The sequence below is a fragment of the Otolemur garnettii genome, unplaced genomic scaffold, assembly GCF_000181295.1.
Source record: "Otolemur garnettii isolate 467f Iridium unplaced genomic scaffold, OtoGar3 scaffold00090, whole genome shotgun sequence".
NCBI classification, from domain to species: domain Eukaryota; kingdom Metazoa; phylum Chordata; class Mammalia; order Primates; family Galagidae; genus Otolemur; species Otolemur garnettii.
The window spans coordinates 1,135,643-1,163,598 of record NW_003852485.1 but is presented as its reverse complement, the minus strand read 5'-3'; the positions used below and the strand labels follow the sequence as shown (position 1 = coordinate 1,163,598).

Here is a 27,956-nt window from a genome sequence, read left to right as displayed (position 1 = left end):
TTTTGTAGCAACAGAGTCTAACCCTGTCACCCTTGGTAGAGTGCCGTGGCATCACAGCTCACAGCAACTTCCAACTCCTGGGCTTAGGTGATTCTCTTGCTCAGCCTCTCTCGAATAGCTGGGACCACTGATGCCCACCACAATGCCCGGCTATTTTTTTGGTGCAATTTGGCCAGGGCAGGGTTTGAACCCGCCACCGTTGGTATTTGGGGCTGGAGCCCTACCCACTAAGCCATAGGCACGGCCCTGGTCTGAGGACTTTCAATGTATTTCTCATTTACTTCTTACAACAACCCTTTGAGAGAAGTTGTCTTGTTGCTTCATTTGCACAGAAGATTTAGAGAAAGTTTGAGATGGTGTTTTAGTTATCTTATCATTGCATAAGGAATTATCCCAGAAATTAAAAAATAAATACTTGTTATCTCAGTTTCTGTGGATCAGGAATTTGGGAGTGACTTAACTGGGTAGTTATGGCTCAGGGTCTCTCATGAAGCTGCAATCAAGATGTATCTGAATGCTTGATTGGGGCTGCAGAATCCACTTCTAAGTTCGCTCATGTGGCTGTTAGCTAGAGGCCTCCGTTCTCCATCATACAGGTCTCTTAGAATAACTGGGCAACTGCCTTCCCTTAGAATGAAGGATCCAAAGAGGAACTAAGCAGGAAGCCACTGTTCCTGTTATGACCAAGCCTCAGAAGTGGCTGCTATACCACGACTTCTGCTGTGAACTGTAGGCTGTACAGACCAAATCTGATACAATGTGGGAGGGCACAAATGCCAGGAAATGGAGAACCCTGGGAACCATCTTGGAGGCTGGCTACCAATGAAGTTAAGGCACTTGATCAAAGTTTCAGAGTGGGATTCACACTGAAGCAATGTGACTGTAGAGCTGATACTTGATACTATTAAACTCTATAGCCTTCTTTTAGCTTGTAATCATTATAAAATCAACTTGGCCTTATTAGCATAATTGTTACAACTTCTCATTTGCATACCTGTATTATAATTTCATGACTGCTAATCCCTGTATGCTAAGTATTCAGAGGAAAAGAGCCTACTTCTAATACTTCTTTCCTACATAAAGCTGTCTGCAGACAACTTCCAGCCCAGGACTGACCTCCCAAGTTTTTGACTGGTTTTATGTAATAGTATTCATAGTAATAACAAGTCTGGATTTACTTATTTGTACTAAGTTAAACTTGTTTTGTTTCTGATGCAAGTTATATTATTTCATTTGATTTTCACAGAGCAATTCAGGTCAGAGAGATGTATCCCTATTGCATCACTATCTTGATTTTAACACTTGAAGAAACTGAGGCATAGTTTAGGTGCTTGCAAGTAAATGCTGGATCTTGGAAATCCAAATCTTTGATTTCTAGCCTTCCTTGGGTTTACTGGTTCCCTCCCATAAATAGCTGATTTAAAGAAATGCTTTGGTGAGAGTTTTTCTAGGTTAATGTTTAATTATCGCTTTATGATTGGATGTTAATCCTTTCGTTGTTGTAAATCAATATCTTGTAAATATTTCTACTTTCAGTGGTCACAGCTCCATTATGACTTCCAAACAAGGGTGTGTGTTTGAGAGTAACCTGAAACCACTAAATTAGAACTACTGAGGTTTTATTGTTTGTCAAGGATTATATTTTCAGTTTTATGTTGTACTTCTAAATTATGATTTATGGGAAGCTTTTTAAAACTTAAATATGAACTATTTGCTTTCTTTTACTAAACACATTAATGCACACTATTTTTTGCCTCACTGGGGAAGCATGTAGAACTATGAGTTTGGGTCACATAATTCAACATCTAAGGACCAAAAGGAAGAGATAATTCGAGGAGGACTTCTGTTCCTGCCTAAGAGCTGTAGGAGTTCAGGATGTAGAACAGAAACAGGGAGTAGGAAGGGTGAATATCAAGTGGGTTCTATCATCCACCCCTCCTGATTTCTGCACACTAGGTCCCCCTGAAAGGAGCTCTGTGGTCATTATAACCCTAATACTATTTCTGTGAGGCTCAAGCTTTCTTTCTAATTTTCCTCAGTTGTATTAATGCTTACTCTGCTCAGACTCAGGTTCATGAATTTTGTGGCTGACTTTTATTTCTCATTTTCAGGGTCATGGTCCTGAAGCAATATTTGCAAGTTCATTTACTGAATGCTTACTGTAAGTCAGGTGTTGTTGTAGTCACCCCAAATATGGCCTGCTTGGTCAGATGTGTGTCCCCTTAAAACCTCATGCTGAAATTTGATCCCCAGTTTTGGAGGTGGGGCCCAATAAGATGTACTTGGGCCAGGTGAGCAGTTCCCTCATGAGTAGACTGATCCCCTTTCTCAGAGGTGAATTCTCCCTCTATCACCTTCCGTGAAAGCTGGTTGTTCAGAAGAGCCTGGCACCTGCCCCTCTCTCTGGCTTCCTCTCTTCCCATATGATCTCTACACACCAATTCCCCTTCCCCTTCTGCCATGAGTGGAAGTAGCAGTAGACCCACAAGGTGCATGCCCAATCTTTGACTTTCCATCCAGAATCATGAGACAAATAAGTCTTTATTCTTTATGACTTACCAACCTCAGGTATTCCTTTACAACAATGGACTAAGACATGGCCCTGAGCAGTATAGATGGGGACCTGGCTCCCCTGGACCTTGACCTTTCATGGGGCAGATTATAGGCATGTGTACAACTATATTTAGATGATAATAAATGCTATGATGAAAATAAAGTGAGATAGAGAGGACTGAGGGACACAGAAAGTAGTTCCACCCCCCACCCCCCGTCACTTTTTCATCTTCTCATATCAAGGAAGTAAAGAAATTTCTCTCTTATCCCAGGTATGATTTTGAGCCACTGGAGGGTTTTACCATGAGCATGTGTTTGGCGTGATTTTATTTACATTTCAAAAATGTATCTCTGACTCCCGTGTGGATAATGCTTAGGGATGGGGTTGGTTTGTCCAGGTGGGAGATGTTGACAACTTGGACAAGGGTGGTAGCATCAGAGACAGAGACAAGTGAAAAAAATTGCAGAATGTGTTTTGGAGTTAAGACCTAATCTATTGTCATGTGAAGAGTGAGGGAGGAAAAGAGGATAAGGACGACTCCTTAGACAGGTCACTGGATGGACAAAGTGAAGGATTTCCTCTTGCCCTATGGCAATTTCCTTCCCCTAAAAGCTAATTTGCAGACATTCCTCTGACTAACTCCGTCTTCCTACTGGATCAGCCTTCCCCTTTCCAAAGCCAGGCTTGTAAGGGCTTTCTACCTCATATTCACCCAGCACAGACTTATCAGAAGGTAATCGCCAACTCAGTATATACATATGTATGTATATAGTACATACACATAGTCACACATATATACACATATATGTTTTTTTCATTTTCATGGGAAAACCCTTGTTTTATTCTTTGGTCTTCTCCATTTTTTTCTTTGAGATAACTGTCTCACTATCCCACTCTCATTTAATAGCTGCCACATAAGGAATTCCCACTCCCCTCCCCATACATTATACCACTGGGAATCCTTCTGGGGCCAAGAAGAGAAGTATAGGAGGCAGCAGCGGAAACTGCAACAATGGCAATGGCAGCTTTTTACCCCATACATGGTGGCAGGGAGGTGGTGTTGAGGATGGCTGCATTTTGGGGGGGCTGCTTCTCTCCTACCCCAACCTTTTCCCTTTCTTGCTCCTCCATCAAGACCTTCAGCATCTGTTTATTGAGCATTTTCTATATGCTAGACATCATTGGTCCCTGGGGATACAAAGATTGCAGATACGACCCTTGTCCTCAAATAATCCATCATATTAATAGAAACATACACATTAACTATAATCAAAAGAGCTAAGTCTGGACCTTCTAGTAAATGATCAAAGTGCTATAGAAGTACTAATGAGCAAAGTATAAATGCTGCCCCAGGAAGTCTGTACCTAACCAACCAAGCATAAAGAGTTAATAATTAATAGGCCTCAATCCAGTCCTTCTAATCCTCCAGCCACCACACTGTCTCCCAAGCATGCAGTTCACCTCCATGTCAGTCTTCATCAATTTATAGCCCCCTGATTCTGTATGAAGACTGTGTAAAAATATTCTGGCGCTGGGCACAGTGGCTCTCATGCCTATATTCATAACAATTTGGGACTCTGAGGCAGGAGGATCAGTTGAGGCCAAGAATTCTAGACCAGTCTGGGCAGCACACTGAGACCCTATATCTACAAATAATAAGAAAATTATCCAGGTGCAGTGGTGGGTGTAGTGGTGTACACCTTTAATCTCAGCTACTCAGGAGGATGAGGCAGGAGGGTGACTTGATGTCAGGAGTTAGAGTTAGGGAGGTTGCAGTGAACTATGATCATACCGTTGCATTCCTGCCTAGGGGACAGAGTGAGACCCTGTCTTAAAAAAAAAAGAGAGAATGTTTTTTGGTTTCAAGTAGCAGAATAGCCTGACCAAAAGTAGTGTAAACTATGAAGTTTTATTATTGTATTATGATTATTAGTATCTTACATTGTACGTAATCAGAAGAAAATGAGAAATGCAGAAGCCGAGCATTGCTTATATTTGATAATGCAGCGGTGTGATACCATCTTCAAGAACTCGGGTCCCCAAGGGCTTCCTCTCATAGTTGAGCGTGGCTGCTGCAGCTCCACGCAGCGCTGGCTCATTTGGCTTTTCCCAACAAAAGAGGATGCCTTGCTTATTGGTGGCGTGTTGTGTCAGGGAGAAAAGCCATTTCCAGAAGTCCTCTGACCTCGCAGACCTTCAGGTCTTGATGGCTAGATTGGTGTACTTTGTTTCTCACCTAATCACTCCCAAGAGGAATGAATTGCGATGATGGGACTAGACTAATCAAGACTCGCCTTTAGGGGTGGCACCTGTGGCTCAAAGGGGTAGGGCACCGGCCCCCTATGCCAGATGTGGCCAAACCCAGCCGTGGCCAAAAACTACAAAAAAACCCTCACCTTTCTGGGGCTGAAGAGGAGCTTCTTTCCTTAGCATGTGGAAGGAGAAGGACAAGCACTTAAGTTGAATTGGGAATTCTGAAAGACAGAAATCGGGGGGTCCATGTAGGTTTATCATATATGTGGCTATTGCTCTCTTTTAATTACATTGGAAGAATTTAGTTTTCTCACCAAAGAGGGCAGGCATCAAGCCAGGTCTGCTCTCACATTCCTAGCCACGTAGGTTTATTGCAAGAGAGTGTTTTGCTGTTTCCTTTTTGATCAAAAGGGCACTTTGACCCCAGCACTTGCTTTCTCTTGGCACCCAAAGTGATCATAGGTAGGGAAGAATTGAATTTACAATATTTAAGGTACAATGTGAGACATTACAGCAGATCAGAAATGTCTGATGGGAATTACTTTTTATTTTCTCATAAACAGCCATGGAAACTAACCATAATTTATCCAATTCATAATGGGAAAAATGGCAGAAACAATCAATATAAAATAAAATAAACGAACTTTTTTAAAAACAGTAAAAATTGGATCTGCAAAAGCTAACTGAAGAAAGTAGAACCTGAAATAAGCAATGGCCGTAAAAACAAAATAAATAAGTAAACGAATAAATGAAAGCAAACAAAACCTCACAAAGTCTAGAAACTCCAATTTGATTTGACATGGACAAAAAGAATCTAACTAAAGATGACACAAATCTTTGGTGTCAAACTTCCAGGGGGGGAAAGTTATTCTGCATGGTAGTGCTTTCCTGAAAATGAAAAGGGTCTGACTGTACTGAAAGGGGAATCCAGAACCCGCACCCCGTGGCCCCTCAGTCCTGCCTGCACCGCCACCCTGTTTTTCCCGTCCCTCTCACCTGCACTCCTGGTGAATGACTTTAGCTATTGCCTCTCCTCCACCCTCCAGCACCCCTGCCCCATGCTCATTCTCAGCTGAGGACCAGGATTCTGTGTTAATGAGGAAAATGAAACCATTAGAAGAGAACTTCACTTTCCCCCTGGAACCCCCATGCCTGGGCCTGTCCCAGGGGATGGGCAAACCTCCGGCTCCTGTCCCTGCCAGGCCCTCCCTCTCCTACTATCTCCATCCCCTTCTGCTGACCCAGAGGCAAAGCTCCACCTATTCCCCTGCCTACATCAACATCATTTTTATCTCTACTTGATCATAAATATGCTGTCATCTCTTATATTCCTTTAAAAAATAAATAAAACATCCCCACCCACATCCCTGCCAACCTGCCACTCCCTTTCTCTGCTCTCTTTACCACAGAACTTCTCAGAGTCCTCTATTACTGCTGTCGGCATCCTTTTTATTATTTATTTTAGAGACAGAGTTTCACGTCATCACCCTCAGTAGAGTGCTATGGCATCACAGCTCACAGCAACCTCCAACTCCTGGGCTTAGGCGATTCTCTTGCCTCAGCCTCCCAAGTAGCTGGGACTACAGGCACCCGCCAAAACCCCCAGTTTTTTTAAAATTCCAGTTTGCCCAGGGTCAGGTTCAAACCCATGTAGGCATGTTAGAATGACATCTTCCAAACTCTTTGTAGGGGCTGGCACCCTGTCCACTGAGCCACAGGCACTGCTCCGCTTCTCCCCTTTTTTCCTCCCTTAAACCCACTGGAGGAAGGATTATCCCCACCACACCTCTAAAACTGCTGTTTTTGTTGAAGTCTCTAGCCTCCTCCTTGGTGTTGCCAAATCTGGAGGGGAGCTGGGTGTTCACTCTGCGTCTCAGGTGCAGGTCAATTGGGCATCCTCTCCCTCCCTTTGGACTCCCCTCTCTCCCAGCTGTCCCTCTGCCCAGCTATGTGCTGCTTTCCAACCTTCTCAGAGCTCTTCCTGTCCCTCTGACTTCTAACTCCTCCAGGGCTCCAACCTAAAACCTCTTTCTTCTTTACATTCGATGATCTCATTCACTCCCATAGTCTTAAATACCATCTTTAACCTGGAAACTCTCAAATTTTATCTCCAGATCAGACCTCTCTCCTGAGTACATATATACAACTGCTTACTGGTCATCTCCATTTGGATGTGATGTAGGCATGTTAGAATGACATCTCCCAAACTCTTTGTCCCTCAAAGCCTATTCCTCCCTGAGTACATCTTGTCCCAGCAAATAGCAATTCCATTTTTTGCAGTAGCTGACTTTAATATCCATGCGATCCTGACACTTCCGGCTTCATGTTCTTTGGGAATTGACCATACCCACCACCTCTTCTGCTGCCACCCTGGTTGAAGATGCCATCACTTTTCACCTAAGTTATTGCAAAAAACTTCCCTATTTCTTTTCTTACCTTTCTACAGTGCAAGGTGATTGTGGTAGGCAGAATTCTAATATGACCTCCAAGGTTGTCTCCCCTCCCTCCTCTGTACTAATCCCTGAGATTGCGGATGTGATGGATTTTATTACTGTGGTTAGGGTTTTTATACAGCACAAATGACTTTAAGAAAGGGAGATTACCTCTTAGGCCTGACTGAATAAAGGAGCCCTTTAAAAGCAGAGTTCCTCTGGCTGGTCACAGCACGACAGTCAGGCCTCCTAGGTTTGAGAAGGTCTGATGTGTTGTTGTTACTTGGAATATGGAGGGCCATGTGGCCAGGAGTGTGGGTAGTTTCCAGGAGGTGAGAGCAGCCCCTGGCTTGCAGTCATCAAGTAAATGGGAACATCATGACTTCAAGAACCAAATCTTCCAACAACCTGTATATTTTTTCCCAGAGGCTCCAGCTGACAACTCAAAACCTCCATTTTCACCTTATAATACTCTGAAGGGAGAACCCAGCCATACTGGGCTGGACCAACCTACAGAACTCTGAGTGATGCCTGGGTGATGTGTGAAGCCGCTAAGTTTGCAGTTATATGTGACACTGCAATACAAAGCTCAGACAGTGATCATATTTATCATAAGCCGATTCTATCCTCATCTCCTCTGATCCATTCCAGGGCGTCCCATTTCTCAGAGTGAAAACTGTACACTCTCAAAATGGCCAACAAGACCCTGAGTACAGAGTCACCACCTGAGCTCCTTCCTCTCCTCCCCTACCTCGTCTCTCACCGGCCTTAGAGGCTTTGTCTGGCCCGTCTGCCAGTAGTCCTCTGCACCCCCTCGCCTCCGCCAGCTCCCTGCCCAAATGCCACCTTACTAGCAGGGTTTCCCAACCATCCTACTAAAAGCAGCAACATCCTCAAACCTGACCTTCCTGTCCCCTTCCTTGCCCTATTAAATATTTTCTCTGTGGCACTTATTACCCCCTAACACATGATGACATTACTTATTGTATGTTCATATGCCTTTGCCAATTAGAATGTAAGCTTCATGAGGGCAGGAGTTTTTTGTGGTTTTTTTTTTTTTTGTGGTTATATCTCTTATGCCTAGAATATTGAGTAACATAGTGGTTGCTAAACAAATATCTGGTGAATTAAAGAAATTATCTTTGAGCTCAAGCAAGAAAAATATTTCTGCTGACCACTTTTTAATAGAGCTACAATTCTTGTTACAATGCTTCTGTTCATAAGCACAGGGTCAAATCCAGTAATAGATCATATATACCTACTATCCATAGAGTACAGTACTAGCTGTTTTTGATAAAAACATAATACAAACACAATACATTCCTCTTCTCAGTTTATTTATTGTCTAGTTAAGAAAAGACCAATCAGATTAAGTACCAAAATGGTATAAAATGACTTGATTAATTTGTAAAATATACGGTACAGGAAATCAGCATTTAAATAAGAAGAGGAGGGAGAAAAGAGTCCAGGGTACTTCAAGAGGCACAACAAGGGGTAGGGAGAGAAGGGAGGCCACAGATGCAGCCTGTCTATTGGAGAAGTTTGTCCAAATAGCTTGAGGAGGCAGCAGGGTCTGGTATCTCTTCAAGGAAGGTGCACCCTCCCTCTACATGCTTGGTGACAGAGAAGGAGTAAACCCTGAAAAGACACTGAAGATATCTGAGGGGGAAAAGATGACATGAGAACAAAATCCCTTGGGAATCAAGGAGCCAGGGCTCTGAGGTGTGGGCTGAAGGAGAGCTGTCAGGAAGGAAGCCCCTCTCTCTGCATTCTAAGGAAAGATCCGGGCAGGAGAGACAGATCCCAGAAGCCCCTTAGGGTAGATTTTGCTTTGAAGAATCATCGAATCTTTTTGTTGGACAATTTCAAATTTTTTTCAAAATATACACTGGAGGACCTGAGTTATTTACCATTGCATGAAGTTTAAAATCCAGGAAAGATTTTTTTTTTTTTTGAGACAGAGTTTTAATTTGTCACCCTTGGTAGAGTGCTGAGGCATCATAGCTCACAGCAACCTCAAACTCTTGGGCTCAAGTAATTTTCTTTCCTCACCCTCCCGAGCAGCTGGGACTACAGATGCCCACCATACCGCCCTACGATTTTTAGAGACAAGGTCTCACTCTGGCTCAGGCTGGTCTTGAACCCTGAGCTCAGGCAATCCATCCACCTCAGCCTCCCAAGTGCTAGGATTACAGGTGTGAGCCATCACACCCAGCCGGGAAAGATTTTTTAAAAAGGAAGAAAAGAAATCTGGATTAAAATAGGCATAGTTACTTTTTTTTTTCTTTCAGTTTTTTTGGCCAGAGCTGGGTTTGAACCCACTGCCTGTGGCATATGGGGCCAGTGCCCTACTCCTTTGAGCCACAGGTGCTGCTCTGGCATAGTTACTTTCCTATGAGTTTAGGGGAAAGATGATGGAGGTTATTGGATATACTATGCAAAAGAGAACAAGGATGGCATAACTTTCTCTCCAGCAAGCCACAGAGTTGCCACTCTAAATATAGTCTAAACAGAAAAATTGTAGACTTTTTGGAGAGAACTTGTACCAAAAGAGTACAAGAGTACAAGATTTTGGAGGACTAGAAAAACTTGGTTCAACTGACCCAAGTCCAAATGATCCTACTGACTTGCCTACTAAAATTGTTTGCAAGCATTGAATTCAACCACTTTCAGAAGGCCTAATTCATATCCACCAATTCATAAAAACTGCCAGCACAGTATTTACTGTGTACAGTCCACTGCCCCAAAGATTTGGACAGGCTAAGAACAGTGGCTATAACCACAAGCTTTGGAGTCACACTGTCTGGTTCATGGAACTTTGCTCTAGTGCCTCGGTCTCCTTATCTATAAAATGGGAGTGAAGATAAGAGGAATAAATTACTTAATAAATGTGTTTAATGGACTAGGCAGAGTGGGAGGCTGAGGTAGGAAGATTGCCTGAGGTTAGATGTTCAGAGCAAGACCCTGTCCCTGTCTTTACAAAGAATACAAAAATTAGCTGAGCACAGTCACGCATGCCTATAGTTCCAGCTCCTCAGGAGGCTGAGGCAGGAGGATCATGTGAGCCCAGGAGTTTGAGGCTATAGTGAGCTAAGCTATGTATGATAACATCACTGCAGTCTAGCTGGGGCAACAGAGTGAGACTTAATCTCCAAAAAAAGGCAAAGTATTTAGTGCCTACAACAACCTAGCACCTTGGAAGAACTCTACAAGAATATATAATCATTATTCTTTATATATATTTACTTTTTTCTCCCTTTTGCCAGCGCCCCAGGCAAGCAGTATAATAACATTTACCCTGAACTCTTCACTGTTTTGCCTGGCAAATCGAAAGGGAAACTTCTGTGGCAGTTTTCCTCCCCAGCGATTGCTTCTCCTGATTATCGTGGATGACAAATGCTTGTCACAAACAGTAGCCTTGTTGAGTAGACTTATAAATCTTTCTGGAAAGTTCTTCAATGAGTCCTTATCAGAGCTTTCAGTTTCCCTCAATGCTGATGTTCTGTAATCAGTTTTCTTTCTTATACAAGCTGATCTTTCTTTCCTTGTACGATATGGCCTTCCACTGATGCCTCACTAGAACTACTTTAAATATTTGTCCAGAGAGACTAGCCCTTTGCTAAAATAGTTGCATGTTTCATGGGGCTGTGGGTCAGTAGGCTATAAAGTTAAGCACGTTCCACCTTCCAGCTGTTTCTCATCACCTCAGATTACATTGGATTATATCATCTTGGATGATAGTTTAGTGGGCCATAGAAGCTCTATAAATGTCAGTTTAGGCCATTATTGGACCAGTTTTGTTTATTTTCAGAAGCCTCTTATCAAGGGGAGAGAGAAGGACTAAAATCAGTAAAAAAAAAAAAAAAAAAAAAGCAATTTCACTTCAAAAGGGAACCAAGCAGTCCTGTGCCTTGTTCAATGCTGGCTTCCTGAGTGTGCGGCCTCCTGCCTGCTGTGATGGCAGAGGAACAGGGAAGTGGAAACTGGGGTGAGCTCAGGCAGCCCCTCCAGCCTTGCATTTCTTTACCAGTGCCTCGAGAAGAAGATTCCCATCGTGGCCGACTACGGAGACGTGAATATTCTGTCCACTTTCCTTTTTCTGCTGCATTTATTCAAGGCTACATTTCAACATTTGTCTTTCAAAACCAATCTTGGGAGCAGAATTTTTGTTTTCCTTTTTTTTTTTTTTCATGTTGCTCACAATTTTGAGCAATGGCTAGGTGGGGTTGTCAAACTACAGGCAGGGCTGGCCACCTGCTTTTGTAAATAAAATTATACGGGAACACGGGTGTGCCCAGTTGTTAGTGCACTGTGGCTGCTCTCAGGCAACACTGGCAGGCTTGAGCTGTTGCAGCAAAGACGAGAGACCATTGGCCCATGGTGACTGAACTATTTACCCTCTGACCCTTTAAGGAAAACTTTGCTGACCCCAAGTCGAGAGGTTGTATTCTTATAGCTTCCAGAGACTTTATTTACAGCTAAGATGAGTATAAGTTAGGATGCAGCGATCAATATGTAGGGTGTCCCAAAAGTTGTCCCTGAAGTCACCATACATTTGAAAAATGGGAAATTGAAACTAAATGTTCCTTTATTTACAAAATGCTCATTATAAAATTTTACAAAGAGGTGGCCAACACATAGAGAATATTTTACAAAGATTTTGTAAAGTTTTATAATGCATATTTTGTACATAAAGGCACATTTAGCTACAATTTCCCGTTTTTCAGTATGTATGGTGACTTAAGGGGTAACTTTGGGGACACCCAGTAGATATCACACCAGATATTTTGGCAAAGGGATTTAATATGAAAATTGGTTATCAAATAAAAGAGCAAAAGAGAGATTATGAGGTACCCGAAAGATAGTAATTGCAAGAAGGAGCCACCTTTAGGGCTTGGCAACAAAGAGAAAGGAGAATCACTGAAGATCTGGGCTCAAAACTCTAAGATGTGTTGTGTGCCCAGCTGCTTCTGGTGCTGCTAAGAGGTGTGATGAAGCAGGTTTTGTATATTACAAAAGAAGCTAGAGGCTGGGGCAGGTGCGGGCACATGCTGGCAAGATCAGCAAGAAAGAGGGGTGTCCCTTCTCTTCTGCTGTGGTCCAAAGTTTCTTTCCTGTTTTTCCCTATAGACAGAACCTAATAGGAATCCTGCAGATGAAGTGGTCTTGGAAATACAGCTCTAGATCTCATTTCCAGCATTACTGAGAAAAGAAGGGCATACTTAGAGCTGAAAGACAATAGGTAAATGGCTGGCGTATGCTTAGAGAAGTGAACTAAGCTAATGGTGGCCAAAGGCAGGCAGGAACTCTAGGCTCCTGTCTCAGCTCTGTGTGGACCTGTCTGGCCAAGGTCATCGTTCTTCCTAACAATGTTTAGAGCTATTTTGGTTCTTATTTTTGTATAGTCTCGTTTTTTGCTTTTTTTTTTTTTTTTTTTTTTTTTTAAATATACCAGGGGGCTCCATTGAGTTCTCAAGCTCTCACCCTGGGTAGAGTGCTGTGGCATCACAGCTCACAGCAACCTCCAACTCCTGGGCTCAAGTGATTCTCCTGCCTCTGTCTCCCTAGTAGTTGGGATTACAGGCACCTGCCACAATGCCCAGCTATTTTTTGGTTGTAGCCAGCATTGTTGTTTGGCGGGCCCAGGCTGGATTCGAACCCGCCAGCTCAGGTGTATATGGCTGGCGCCTTAGCCGCTTAAGCCACAGGCACCAAGCCTGTATAGTCTCATTTTTATTTTTTCATACAACAATTATTTATTGAGTGCCTACCGCGTGCCAGGCACACAGTTCTGGGCTGTAATGATACAATAGTAAACAAAATCAGTGCCCTCATGGACTTATGTCTAATCAAAGGGGTGCAGACAATAAATGAGAAAAATATATAGTATGTTAGATGGTGTCACTGCTAAGGAAAAAAAAAATAAAGCTGGAGAGGGCAGGAAAGACGGGCTGCAGTGCCAGTCTGGGGAAGAAATGAGACATTGAAACTGAGACCTAAAGGAGGTAAGAGAGCAAACTGCAGGCATGTCAGGAGAAGAACATTCCAGATAGAAGGTGCAGCTACCACAGAGTCCATCCCAGATGGAAGGTGCAGCTACAGCAAGCCTGGTGTGTCTGAAGAACTGCCGGGGACCAGTGTGGATGGAGTAGAATGGGAGGAGAGGAGGAGGAGGAAGTGAGGTGAGAGCCAGGACAGACTATCCCATTAAGGTGTTTCCTTTCATCCAAACTCTTGCTATTCTGGGAAATGTGCTTTGGACTGTTGGGTTGGCTTTTCACTATGGACATCTGAAATCACAGTGGTCATATTCCTAATACGTTTGGTCATCTGATGCTAATGCTAAGGTGGGTGGTGACAGTAGACAGTGCCAACATGCTACAGCCTCCAGCTCAAGGACAATGCATTTATCACATGTCCCTGGATGTTTTTCCTGTGGCGAAAGTAAATCTTCTGATTGTGATCATAACCTAATGCCTTTTAGGTATAGTGATCAGAGAAGCACCCCTCTCGCACGGTCTAATTCCATGAAGTCCAGTGTTTCCCTTCATACTGGAAACTGCTGACGCCCACTGAGGGATGCTAGGGATGGAGTTAGGCACGTGGAAGGGAGAAAGTGATACTCATTAGCACTTGGCAAATGATTATGCTGCACTCATCCGAGCTGTTTTATTAATGTGACAGTCTCGTGATGTCTTAAAAAATCATTTTTGGTTATGAAAATAGTGACGCTTAATTGACTACTATTTTACTGCAGTTAAATTCTTAATCTTACTGCTCAGAGAAAGATGCTTTTTTCTTCATCTTTGTATTTTGATTGCCTAGCACACACTTGGAACAAAACATATATATAGGGTAACATATCCGCAGGACTTTCTAAATTCTAGTTCTTAACTAAGTATATTACATGTACTATCTCATTTAATCATTGTAATTCCCTATGGGCTAAATACTATTCTCATTTTATGGATTAAAAAATTGAGGCTTTAAAAGAATTGTCTTCATTTGTTTGTGCTGCTATAACAAAATGTCACAGACCAGGCATCAGAAATTTATATAAACAACAGAAATTTATTTTCTCACAGTTCTGCAGAATAGGAAATCCAATATCAAGGTACCAGCATACAGTGTCTGAGGAGGCCCCTCTTACTGCTGCCTCACGTGGCAGAAGAGTGGAAAGGAACGGCCTAAGCTAGCTGTCTCCAGCCCTCCAATGAGCTACTAATCCAGGATGAGCACTATGGTGTGTGCTTGTGTCCCAGGACTCAAGAAGTTGAGCAGGAGGATTGCCTGAGCACAGAAATTCAAACTTAAGGTTATATGAGCTGTGGTTATGCTGTACCACTGTACTTCAGTCTGGGCAACAGAGCAAGACCCTGTCAGAAAGAAAGAAGGAGGGAGGGAGGGCGGGAGGGAGAGAGGGAAGGAACGAAGGAAGATTAGGCACTAATTCATTCGCTCAAGAGCAAGGAGCTCTTATGACTTAATCACTTCCCAAAGGCCCCACCTCTTAATATCACTCCAACAATGATTAAGTTTTTCCTTTTTTTTTTCCTTTGAGAGAGTCTCACTTTGTCACCCCTGGTAAAGTGCTATGACATCATAGCTCTTAGCAACCTCAGACTCCGGGGTTTAAGCAATTCTCTTGCTTCAGCCTCCAGAGTAGCTTTAGAGGCAGGGTCTCACTATAGCTCAGGCTGGTCTTGAACAGGTGAGCTCAGGCCATCTGCCCACTTTGGCCTCCCAGAGTGCTAGGATTACACCCACCTTGGCCTCCCAGAGTGCTGGGATTACAAGCGTGAGCCACTGCGCCCAGCCAATGATTAAGTTTTAAACTCTGAATTTTGGGGGACATTCAGATTATAGCATTCCACCCCTAGTCCCCCAAATTCATGTTCTGTTCATATATAAAACACATTCATTTCATTCTAACAGCCTCAAAACCCCTTAACTGGTTCTAGCATCAACTTTACGTCTAAAGTCCAGAGTCTCATCTAAATCAGATATGGGTGAGACTCAAGGTACAATTCATCCTGAGGCCAGCTGTGAACCTATGAAATAAAACAAGTTATGTGCTTCCAAAGTACTGTGGGGGAACAGACACAGGCTAGACATTCCCATTCCGAAAGGGAGAAACAGCAGGAAGAAAGTGTTCGGAGGTTCCAATTTACGTACAAATTCCAGCAAGGCAAACATGAAATCTTGAGGCTTGAGAATAATCTTTGACTTCATGCCCCACCTCTAGACACACTGGGATGGGGGCTGTGTTCCTAAGGTCCCAGAGGCCCCTTCCTCTTCATGGCTTTGCCAGGAACAGCCCACAGTACAGAACCCATGAGCGTCTGTGGCTCTCCCAGGCTGACACTTCACATGGATGGTTCTGAGGTCACAGGGGTGACCCTGCCCCTACAGTTCCACTACACATTGTTCTAGTGGGAGCCCTTGGCAGTAGCCCCACCCCTGTGGCGGTCCTCTGCCTAGGCCACAAGGCTCTCTGAGGCATCCTTTGAAGTCTAGGCGGAGGTCACCGTGACTACAGCCGTGCACTCTGTGCCCTGCAGAGTTAGCACCACGTGGCTGCTGCATAGATAGGTATTTGTCTTCTGTACCCTTTGGAAGGGCAGGCCGGCCGGCCTGAGCACACATGGGGCAGTCCAGGAGTGCTGAGCCAGAATGTAGGGAGCAGAGACTCAAGATCATGCAGGACGGTGAATTGCTGAGGTCCCAGGGATGCCCAGGGCCCTTCTTTTGATGTAGTTCTGTCCGCTAGGCCTTGGCACTCTGGGTCTGTGCTAGGAGAAGTAATAAAACCATAACCTCTGAAATGCATTCAGCATCATTCTTCCTTTGTCTTGATGAATAACTAGTATCTGGGTTCCTTCTGTCCGTAATGAGCTCAGTTGCATGGCCACATCCTTGGCATTCTCTCTGAACCAGCCTTTTCACTCTGCACAACTTGCCAGGCTCAGGCCAGGCTGAGACCTTTCCAAATTGTTAAGTTCTACTTTCCTTTTGATTACAAATTTCATCTTTAATTCATTTCTCTCTTCTCACATTTTACTAAGGGAAATCAGGAGACTCCATGCAGCACCCTGAATACTCCACTTAGAAATTTCTTCTGCCAGACATCCTAGTTCATTGCTCTTAAGTTCTGCCTTCCACAGATAAATGGACACAACTGAGCCAAGTTCATTGCCACTTTGTAACAAGGATGGCCTTTTCCTCCAGTTTTCAATAAGATATTCCTTTTTTCTAGCTAAGAAGTCATCAGAATAGCATTTACTGCCCATATTTCTACCACATTCTGATTGTGATCACTGAAGGATTTCTAAGAAGACTGAGGCTGTCTCTACAGCTTTCCTCTTCTAAGCCCTCACCAGACTCATGTTTAACAGTCCTTATAGCAGTCTACACTGTCTCTAGCATGACTTCAAAATTGTTCCAGCCCCTACCTATTACCGCATTCCAAAGCCACCTCCACAGTTTTAGGTATCTGTTACAGCAACACTCCATTTCTCTGGTATTGATTTTTTTTTTTTTTTTGACAGAGTTTCACTTTGTCCCTCTTGGTAGAGTGCTGTGCCATCATAGCTCGCAGCAATCTCAAAATCTTGGGCTCAAAAGATTCTCTTGCCTCAGCTTCCCAAGTAGCTGGGACTACAGGCGCCCACTGCAATGCCCAGCTATTTTTAGAGGCGGGTCTCCCTCTGGCTCAGGCTGGTCTTAAACCTGTGAGATCAGATAATCCACCCATCTTGGCCTCCCAGAGTGCTAAGATTACAGGCGTGTGCCAGTGTGCCTGGCCTTTCTGGTATCAATTTTTATCTTAGTCCATCCATAGTGCTATAATAGAATACCTGTGATTGGGTAATTACTAAAAAGGATAACTTTATTCATTTATTTATTTTGTAGAGACAGAGTCTCACTTTATCGCCCTCAGTAGAGTGCTGTGGCATCACAGCTCACAGCAACCTCCAACCCCTGGGCTTAGGCAATTCTCTTAGCTCAACCTCCCGAGTAGCTGGGACTACCGGCACCTGCCACAGTGCCCGGCTATCTTTTTGGTTAGTGCAGTTTGCCCCGGGTGGGGAAACTTCCACCCTCAGTATATGGGGCCAGCGCCCAACCCACTGAGCCACAGGCGCTGCCCAAAGAAGAGCACTTTATTTCGTGCAGTTCCATAGGCTGAGAAGTGCACGATCAAGGTGCAGGTAGGTCAGCATCTGGTGAAGGTCTGTTCCCTGCATAGCATCCTCTTTCTCTCTTCCTCACCTGGTAGAAGGTGGGAAGGAAAAATGCCTAGGTCAGTTCCCTGTATCCCTTTTATAAGACACTAATCACTTCCTCCAAAGGCCCACTGTGGTGGTGTTAAATTTCAACATGAATTTTGGAGGAGACACAGTTGCTCAAATGATAGGAAAGGTTCAGTAATTGTCCCAAGGCCTCAGGTCTGGATTTAAATTCAGACTCTCTGACTGCAAAGACATCAGCGACTCAACTCCTTACTGGGTATTTGTCAAATCAATAGATGTAGGTGGCAGCCTGCCCGTGCCGCTGGATAATACAGATTCTACAGGATCTGAGAAGCCTTTCAGTCAATTTCTTCTTCTGCCTTCTTTATTTTTCTTCCTCTGTCCCTATGTCAAGGCTGCGATCTTGCTAGAGCAAATTTTGAAGTAACACTCATTTTATTTCTTTATGTTCATCGTAGATATAAGCATCAATATGGAATGTGAACTGATTACCATATGGAACACAGGAACTCTATAACCAGATATCTCTTTTGCCTGTTTTTAACAACTTTATGCATTTTATGAGCTTTAAAGAGCACATTTCTTTTTAGATGTATTTCATTAGCCATTTATTTACCAAAACAGCTTATCTTTGTGAAGTGGAAATATATGTTAGAGTTTAATATAGACAAAAAGTATTTATTATGAGTAGATGTAAAAGTATTTAAAATATCCTATAATCATATAATCACAAGTGATCAAAGCAAGACTACCCCAGGAACAATATTTTCTTATTTGGGTCTTGTCATTCTGAGATTACATTTATTCGGAAATGATTTTAATCCTACATTAAGAATTCATTAAGATGCCTTAAGACTCTAATAAAAATTAATTTAGTGGAGACAGGGCCTCACTGTGGTGTTCAGGCTGGTGTTGAATTCCTGGCCTCAAACAATCCCAAAGTTTAGAGAGTTCAGGACTCAGCCACCCCTCCTGGCCTGATAAGAATTTATTATCATGTTGATCTATTTTAAGTGCTGCTATTTTACCTTTTTTACCTGATAAAAATGATTATTTTTATATGCTCCAACCTAATAGTTGCTCTAGCCAAAGAGGTAAAGCATAAAATTGCTAACCTTTTCTTTTTTTTAATTAAATAAGAGATAAATCTAAGAGTCTCTGTGTGAGCTGATGGGTAACATATGATTAACTGCTTCTCTTGGCTCACAATTCTCTGAACTGATAAGTCAAATGAACGGCGTGTCCCAGGCCACACCAGGAAAATCACAAAAGCAGCCAAAGACTTTCATCTGTTGCTGTGGCAGTGCCCTGTCAGTGAGCAAGTCGACAAGGAAGAAGAAACGTGAGCCTGTCCTATAAGGGTTTGACAAAATAGATTGTAACTTGGCAGCGAACTATGAGCTTGCTAAAGGTCAAAACCTGGACTTGGCACTCATGCCTCGCAGAACTCGCTTATCTAGATGTTTCAAAACTGTCTTCCAATGTGCCCCGCTTATCAAATGGCAAGACAAAAAAAACAAGGAACATTTGTTGCTCCGCTTGCTCCCATGTAGCTGTGCTGCTCTGGGACTGGGTAGCCAACATATGGGGACTGGGCTGCAGGGTTATTGTAAAGCAGCTGAGGGAGCCCAACACAAGCCGGTGTAGGCATCGGCTGTGCAGAGCTGTCCTGGGCTGTAGCAGGAGTGGGGCGTCAGTGTTGTTATCTAGAACATCAGCAGATGGAACCAATTCACAAGGGCCCCCGTGCGCGGAGGAGAGCCAGAAAGCGTCAGAGATGATGGGTTTAGAAAAGCTAAGGGCTGATGAGAGAACGAAGCCAGCCAGGTGGGAGGAGGGCAGGAGAGGGTCGTGCTCAGGGAAGACTTCATTTGAGCATGAATGGCAGCATGCTAAGCAGCAGGTGATGTCAAGGGAACTTTTCCTCAATTATTTTAATAGTCCAACATAAGCGTGTTGCCCTGAAAAACCTGGGTAAATATCTTTAAGTGAGATAGCATTTAAATGAGATAATATTATATGTGACCGATTATAGTTATTCAGTTAATTCTTTTTCTATAAAACCTAGAGTCAATGACAGACATTCTATGTTGATACATCTATTTTTCTTTTTAATTTCAGATCAGTATGAGGGCAGCATGGTTAGGTTGCATTGTTTCCATTTGTAAGGTAAAGTCCAAGTTTCAGTTGAGTCCCTCGCCCAGGTAGTGTGCCATACATCCCTACCTGGTGGGTGGGAACTTATCAAATCCTCCCCTCTTCTCCTCCCCCTTTCTTGAATTTAATTGTGTTTTTTACTCCTGTGGGCCTATAGTTGTTGACCTACTAGTTTTAACACAGTATTGTGCACACGGAATGCTTGATTCTTTATTCTTGAGATACTTTACTTAGGAGAATGTTCTCCAAATCTATCCAGGTAAATACAAAATATGCAGAGTCTCCACCTTTTTTGTGGCTGAATAGTATTGCATGGTATACATATTCCACTGTTTCTTAATCCATTGACTTGGGTTCTTTCCGCATCTTTGCCATTGTGAAATGAGCTGCTATAAATGTGCAACTGCAGCTGTCCACGTGATGAAGTGATTATTTTTTCTTCTAGGTAGATGCCTAGTAATGAGATTGCAGGATTCTCCGTACTTCTTTCCAAAAGTGCTGTATTAGTTTGCAAACCCATGAATGGTGTATAAGTGTTCCCTCTCTCTGCACCCATGCCACTAATTGTAGCTCTGGCATTTTGTGATGTGGAGTATTCTTACTGGGGTTAGGCAATACATCGAAAGGTTGTTTTGATTTGTGTTTCTCTGATGCAAGGGATAATGAACATTTTTTTTTGTCTATTTGTCTATCCTCTTGGGAGGAGATTCTGTTCATGTCTCTTACCCCAAAATTAATTAATTTTATTAGCCCTTTGTCAGATGGTGGTACTAAAAAGAAGTACTATTTGAAAAATACTACTGGGAGAATACACCCAGCTATCAATAGTGTGTGTATAAAATATACATATATTATTCATGCAAATATCTTCTCCCATTCTGATTGCTGTTTGCCTTGTTGATTATGTTCTTAGCTGTGCAGAAGCTTTTAAATTTGATCAGGTTCCATTTATTTATTTTTGTTGTTGTTGCAATTGCCAATGGTATCTTCTTCATAAATTCTTTCCTGAGGCTGATGTCATAAAGAGTTTTCCCCATACTTTCTTCTAGAGTTTTTTTTTTTTTTTTGAGATAGAGTCTCACGCTATCACTCTAGGTAGAGTGCTATCGCATCATAGCTCACAGCAACCTCCAACTCTTGGGCTCAAGCAATTGTCAGTTTTATTGCCTCAGTTTTTCTATTTTCAGTAGAGATGAGATCTCACTTTTTGCTCAGGCTAGTCTCGAACTCATGAGCTCAAGTTATGCACCTGCTGTAGCCTCCCAGAGTCCTAGGATTACAGGCGCGAGCCACTGCGCCCAGCCTCTTCTAGCATTTTTATAATTTTGTATTTCAGATTTTAATCTATTATCCAGCATGAGTTAATTTTTGTAAGTGGTGAGAGGTGGGGGTCCAATTTCAGTCTTTTACATATGGCTAGCCTAACCAGTTCTCTCAGCACTTTTTATTTAAAGGGATGCTAGTGTATGCTTTGGTTTAAGATTATTGAAGGTGATATGAGATGGTTTTACCTCTAAGTTCTCAATTCTGTTCCATAGATCTGTGTCTCTATTTTATTATTATATCATCTATGTATGTGTGTCTTTATTTATTTTTTAATCTATATCTATAAGTCTATGGACACATCTACATCAGCAGACAATATTAGGATTGTGAATGTCTGTAACCATCTATACCTCTAATTACACTAATTTGGGGATGTGGTTTTTTGGTCCATTTTAGACTAATAGTTCTTGATAACGGGGGGTATTCTCCTCAGTAGCATTTTTTAAACAGTACTTCTTTTTAACTATGTGATATCTGACAGAATGATTTGATGGATATAAACAACTGAAAGTGTTTTGTGAATGAATCAATATGAGTTTCCAATGATATTTTCAGTAGTATAAAGCTTTACTTCTTTTTTGTAAGTTAATAAGTTAAAGGGCTGATTTTGCTAACTTGCTATATTTCTACTAATAAACATGATTATCTTACTAACTTTTCAGGAATGAAATGCAGGACTAAATTGAAAAAATGCATTTTAAATCTCTTTAACCTATTAAAAAATGGAATTTAAATTTAAAAAGTAATGAAGTGAAATGTAGCAATTTGATCCCTTGAAATGGAAGGCTTCACAGGCAGATGCAAGTCTATTATCAGATAAGATCTGAAGAAATAAAATCTTAAGAACATTTTTTGAGGAGCCAGGTGTACAGCATGAGCCTGTAATCCCAGCACTGTGGAAGGCCGAGGCAGGTGGATCCCTTGAGCTCACGAGTTTGAGACCAGCATGAGCAAGAGCGAGACTGTGTCTCTAAAAAGTAGCCAGGCAGCTATTGTCCCAACTACTTGGGAGGCTGAGGAGGAAGAGCTTTTGAGCCCAAGAGTTTGCTGTGAGCTATGACACCATGGCACTCTACCAAGGGCAAGAAAGTGAGACTCTGTCACAAAAACAAAAAAGGGCAGTGCCTGTAGCTCAGTGGGTAGGGTGCTGGCCACATACACCAGAGCAACAGGTTCGAACCCAGCCTGAGCCAGCTAAAACAACAATAACAACTGCAACAAAAAAATAGTCACGTCTTGCGGGTCCCTGTAGTCTCGGCTACTTGGGAGGCTGAGGCAAGAGAATCGCTTAAGCCCAAGAGTTTGAGGTTTGCTGTGAGCTGTGACATCACAGCACTCTATTGAGGGTGACATAGTGAGACTCAGTCTCAAAAAAAAAGTATATATATATAACATTTTTTGAAAAAACATATCCTGTAAGAGAATTACCCTATCATAGGCTTTGAAAAACTAACAAAACAAGGTGTTACTGGATTTCCAGTTCCCAAAAGAGTAAGAACTACAGTTATAGAAATGTTAGTTGGTGGTTGATTGCTTGAATGCATGTTTGTGGGTATGGGGAGAAAGTAGAGGATTTGAAAAAATGCTTTAAGCTCTTTGCCATCAGTAGATGGGTTTTGAGATTGGGGAGGAAGACTCAATCACATAGGTTTGATTGTGCTTCTAGGGTGTTATCCTATATCAATTGGTTAACCTTAGTGAGGGTATATGCTTCCTGTGGCATTGAACTGTGCTAGATGCTAAAGGTTGATGCAAAATACCCACAAAACAAGCAAACAGAAAACAAGTCCTTGTCTTCAAAGAGTACATGGCTTGGTTGAGGACACCACCCAAGTAGGCATGGAAAACCAGTTGTCACAAGTCATTAAATGACAAGAGCCAAATAAGTAGTGTGAGGGCAAAAGTCAGGAGGGCCAAACTGAAATCTTCATGAGAGCAGTGGGATTCGGAGGGTGGTGATCTTGACAGCTGCGGCAGCAGGAAAGATGTTGTAGAGAAGTGACTTGGGAGAGGGACGGAGGCGGAAAAGCCCAAGCAGATGACCTGGCTTCAGCGAGCAGATCATGACTCTGGGCAAACTGGTTCTGGCAGGGACAGACTGGACATGAGCCGATGACGGTAGTCAGGGGTCAGATTGTGGAGAGCTGCTGCGAGTTGTCAGGCTAAGAAGTTTGAATATTCTCGTAGGTGATGGGAAAGCACTGAAACCTGTTGAGGAAGCGATCACCAGATGAAAGTAGAATTTTAGCAAAATCATTCCAGTAGTTGTGTAGAGGAAAGACTAGAGTGGGGGAACTTGAGGGCAGGGCTACCTGGAATAAAGATTTCCTAGGAAGAATCAATGGGGTCATTAGATGGGAGTGGGGGGAAAAGAGAGAGAGACATCAGAAATGATTTTCAGACTTTGAATCTGGGTCACCCGTAGCAGAATACAAAACCACACAAATTCCACTAAATTTAAGGACAAGCAATGATAGAAACAGTGATCTGTGAATTGGGTGATCAACATACCTTGAAGGTCTCAAAGGAACAAAGAGCTTGAAGTAGACCTCAAGGCCTCCAAAAAGAGTGATCTGGCCCCCATGCCATTCATTACAGCAGTTTCTGGCCTCGTGGCCACACGTAGCTATTGACCTGCAATGTGGCTGGTCAAATTGAGATATGCTATAACTGCCAACTACATACCTGATTCCAAAGAGTTAATATGAAAAAAAAAAAAACCAGGAATGTCTTCCTTAATAACATTTAAATATTGGTTACAAGTTAAAATGATAATATTTTGGATATTTTGGTCTAAATAAAATATGCTATTAAAATGAATTTCATCGTAATTTTTTTTAAAATATGACTATAAGAAAATATTCACATACTGTGTTTCTATTAGACATAGCTGATTGAAACCTTCACAGGGAAACTCATGATTATAACACCAATATAACACAGTGGAACAGGCACACAGTGGTGGTGGTTTAATGCGTTTTTCTCCATCCGTCCAGTCTGAAATCTTTCAAAATGTGTCTTGCATTTTGTGACACATTCCTGCATTTTGTGAGCAGGGTCCATTGTAGAGATCCATTTGTTTATTTTATCTGAAACTTAGGTTCTTCCATCTTACTGAACACCTGGCTCTTTTTTCAACCAGCAGATGATGCTACAGCTGACTCTCGGAGAACTTACACTCTAACTGATTACTTAAAAAATAATTTTAGACTGAAGGGCTACTCCTTACGGTGGGTTTCAGGTAAGAATTATTACTGTGTTTTTTTTTGTAGAAGGCATATTTTTAAGATTAAGTTCATCCTAGTTAGGTAGGGTGAGTAGTGGGTCACTTTTATGGCTCTTACCAGATACAATTCTTGTTTTTTAAGATGCTTTTTTTCCTACTTAAGGGTACAAAAGAAGACAGAAAGAAACCCAAGTATTTCTTTGACATGTACTATCAAAAGTTAGAAGTGAATTGAAATCTTGACAATAGAAAAGTGAATGAATTCCAGTGTGATACTGATCTTTCATGTTTTCTCAACTTAGAAATGTTTATTTGATACTTGTGTGAAGTTAAATCTTAAATTTTATTTCATAATTTTTGTCTATTTATGTAGATGTTTAATAGCAACTTGCAATATTGATCTGGCTGTTTTCTCTCTATAGATCATGAATATCTCTACAAACAAGAAAATAATATCTTGCTATTCAATGCTGAGTATGGAAACAGCTCCATGTTTTTGGAGAACAGTACATTTGTATGTTTAATCAGATAATTAATTCATGCAGTAAAGTCTGGGTTATATTTTCCCTGCGCTTCAAGTCACGAGCACTATTCGTTTCTCATCCTCTTGGACTCTCTCTGCAGCATATGGCCAGTGGATCTTTCTGTCCTTGAAATGCTCCCTACCTTGGCTACCTTTTAGTCTTCTTTGACGATTCCTCCTCCTCTGCTCATATGTTCAAATGTAAGTGTTCCTCTGGGCTCTGTCTCCACTTACTAGCTTCACCCTGGCTTTGCACTGTGGTTTTCATGCAATCCTGCATCATGGTGCACTCTCTTCTCTGGCCCTGATTCTCATATACCACACCTAACCGTAACCCCAACCCCACCCCAGAGCCAGACTTCAGTTGCTAATAGCCTGAGGGCTCCTGTACCTGGATGGCTCCTGGTCATTTTAAAGTCAGAATTGCAAACAAAATTATTTATCTCCCCTTCACTGTCCCAGCAAACTGAAAGCATCTATTTCTCTTCCTGAGTACCCAATCTTGATAAATAGTCACTCAATTCTCCTTTATGTCACTTAAGCTAGAAACCTGAATCATCCCTGACATCTCTGTCAACCCCTATATCCATATAATTAGCCACTCCACAAACCTCTGCCTGTCAATCATTTCACAGATTTCCACTTCCACTGTGTAGGCCTAGTGCAAACTTCCCTTAATCTTGAGGTAATGAGTGCTCTATCCGCATTCTGTAGACCAGCCCTGCATTGCCCACCTCCTGCCACCCCTCTGCTCTTCCCTCTCATTTCAGCCACTCTGTAAAAGATAGATCTGACTCTGTCCCTCCCACATGCAAAAATAGGTCATCCTTCCCCATCTTCTATTTAAGTCTCAGCTATTTTTTTTAATTTGGTGTCCTCTCACTTTCCATTGAGTCTGACACCCCCAAGCTATCTTCAGATTACACAGAACCCTTAGGCATGAGTGCCCTTTCCCACACCTGGGGCCTTCCTCACTCCATTCCTTCTATTAAGAAAGTTCTTTCTCTTTTCCTCATCCTCCCCCTCACCACCCCGGTTAGGATTAATCCTTCCTTTTCTGGTTTTCTAGCACAAATCACCACTCTGGGTCCTGGTCATTAGGGTGGGTGAATGTGCCATCCCTAGACTGGGCACTCCCAAGGCACAACCCTGTGTCCAGAACAATGGAGTTAGTGCTCAGTGACGGCAGCTAAACGGAAGTGCTCAGTTCTTCTTTTTTCTTCTCGATTGACAGGATGAGTTTGGACATTCTATAAACGATTATACAGTATCTCCTGATCGCCAGTTTGTTCTCCTAGAATATAACTATGCGAAGGTAAAAGAAATGTTTTCTTACTGTGGCATTTAAATAATCTTAGAGTATGGTGTTTTATAACTGATTTCCAGTGTACGGATATTTAAGATTGACATCTAAGTAACATCAGAGGCACTAAAAACTCATCAATTCACAATCAATTCATAAAAGACTAGTTCAACCACTGTTTTAAAAGGAATTCATTTTTAGTGCTTTCAAATAGTAAAATACATAGTTAATATTCTACTATGGATATTAATCAGTCAATAAAAATTTATAATGGGCATTTATCATATAATTTAAAGGTAAGTTTACACGTCTGACTTGGCCATCCAGTGATACGACCTCTTATTTCCTTTGTCTTAGCTTTACATATAGTAAGACCCTCAGTAAGTATTTGCTTTAAAAAGAGTTAAATGTGGCACAAGAGATTCTGGACCCCCTCCCAACATATACAAACCATTTTAAGGAAGGGAGCCTCAGCACGTCACCAAGAGCACTCAGCTTCCCCCGGCTGCCCAGCCCAACACTGATTCTCACACATTCAGGAAAGGGTAGGGCTAACCTCACATCCTCCTCCTCCTGTTTAGTATGCAAATGGCCAGGAACTTGAACTGTAACTTTGTGATTATTGGTGGATTTGACAACAGTTGCCAAGTATAGGAAGTTTTGAGACATGTAGCAAAGATTAGATGCTTATGGAAATACTCTGTATTGAAAACAGAATACAAAGTGGGGGGATTCACACCCATACCCTTTTTATCCCCCAGAACAAATAGTACTGAGGCATCTTATCTCACACACCAACATTGCTGTACTTAGGCCAAGAAAACCATTCTCTGTTCCATTTATCATCCCAGGATGGCAACTATCAACGATAACATTTACACTAGTTTCACTATGCTGGGCTCCATTTCCTGGACAGAAGACTCTGACTGCATGCTGCTAAATTAGTCAACTATAAGTGAATCAGAATCCTGTCACAACTTTATAGTCTATTGCCAGTTAATGGATTATTGTTTGTTTAAATCTGTTCCTTATTGCTACCTCTAGAATAAATTTATTTAAGGAACTTTTAAAAATTGCCAGTGTCAGCTCCAATCCCCAGATCAATAAAACTGAAGTCTCTGGGGGGTAAAGCCAGCAACCAGTGTTCAGAACCACAGATAGCAGTTTTCCATGTTAAAGGCTAATAACATATGGGGCAAGTCAAACAAAGAAAGGTCATCTCGTGCAACTTCCTCTTTTGTCAGGTTCAATAGTGCTTTTTTTGTTTGTTTGTTTGAGACAGAGTCTCACTATGTTGCCCTTGGTAGAGTGCTGTGGCATCACAGCTCACAGCAACCTCCAATTATTGGGCTTAAGCAATTCTCTTGCCTCAGCCTCCCAAGTAGCTAGGACTATAGTAAGGTGACCAGACGTCCCGCCTCGTTTTAAAAAAGTCCCGATTTTTGGAAAGAATGTGTGACAAACTAGAGATCAGTGGGACAATGGGAAGGGAATATACGGTTTTTGGCTGCTGAAAAGGTTAATGTAACTCCATTTGGAAATGAAGAGGTTAATGTAACTTCATTTGGAAATGAAAAGGCTAATGTAAACTCCCTCCTACCCTCCTGGGCAAGGTCCCAGGGGTGGACCAGTGCCCTACTCCTTTGAGCCACAGGCACCACCCTATACATAATTGTTTTTAATGTATTATATTTGTAAATTGTACTTACATTGAAATTAAAAAAAAATTACTATTTTTGCGTTCTATGAAAATTTTTGTTGCTCCATATAGACCAAATTTTTAATCAAGAGCACACCCTGGCTCCACACCTGTGGCTCAAGTGGCTAAGGCACCAGCCACATACACCTAAGGTGGCAGGTTTGAATCCAGCCTGGGCTTGCCAAACAACAATGACAGCTGCAACCAAAGAAAATAGCCAGGCATCCTGG

At 42.2% G+C, this 27,956-nt stretch overlaps 1 protein-coding gene across 2 annotated transcripts in view; it reads left to right on the top strand.

The window, feature by feature from the left end:
* The window catches only part of DPP4 (dipeptidyl peptidase 4), an 84,123-nt gene that overhangs the window by 5,189 nt on the left and 50,978 nt on the right, over nt 1-27,956 (top strand). The window contains exons 3-5 of one of the 2 annotated variants that reach the window (XM_023516350.1): nt 24,118-24,216; nt 24,624-24,715; nt 25,959-26,039. In XM_023516350.1, coding sequence (XP_023372118.1) covers nt 24,118-24,216; nt 24,624-24,715; nt 25,959-26,039 — 272 coding nt within the window. The remainder of the gene's footprint in view (nt 1-24,117; nt 24,217-24,623; nt 24,716-25,958; nt 26,040-27,956) is intronic. The other variant, XM_023516351.1, reaches the window with a different exon arrangement.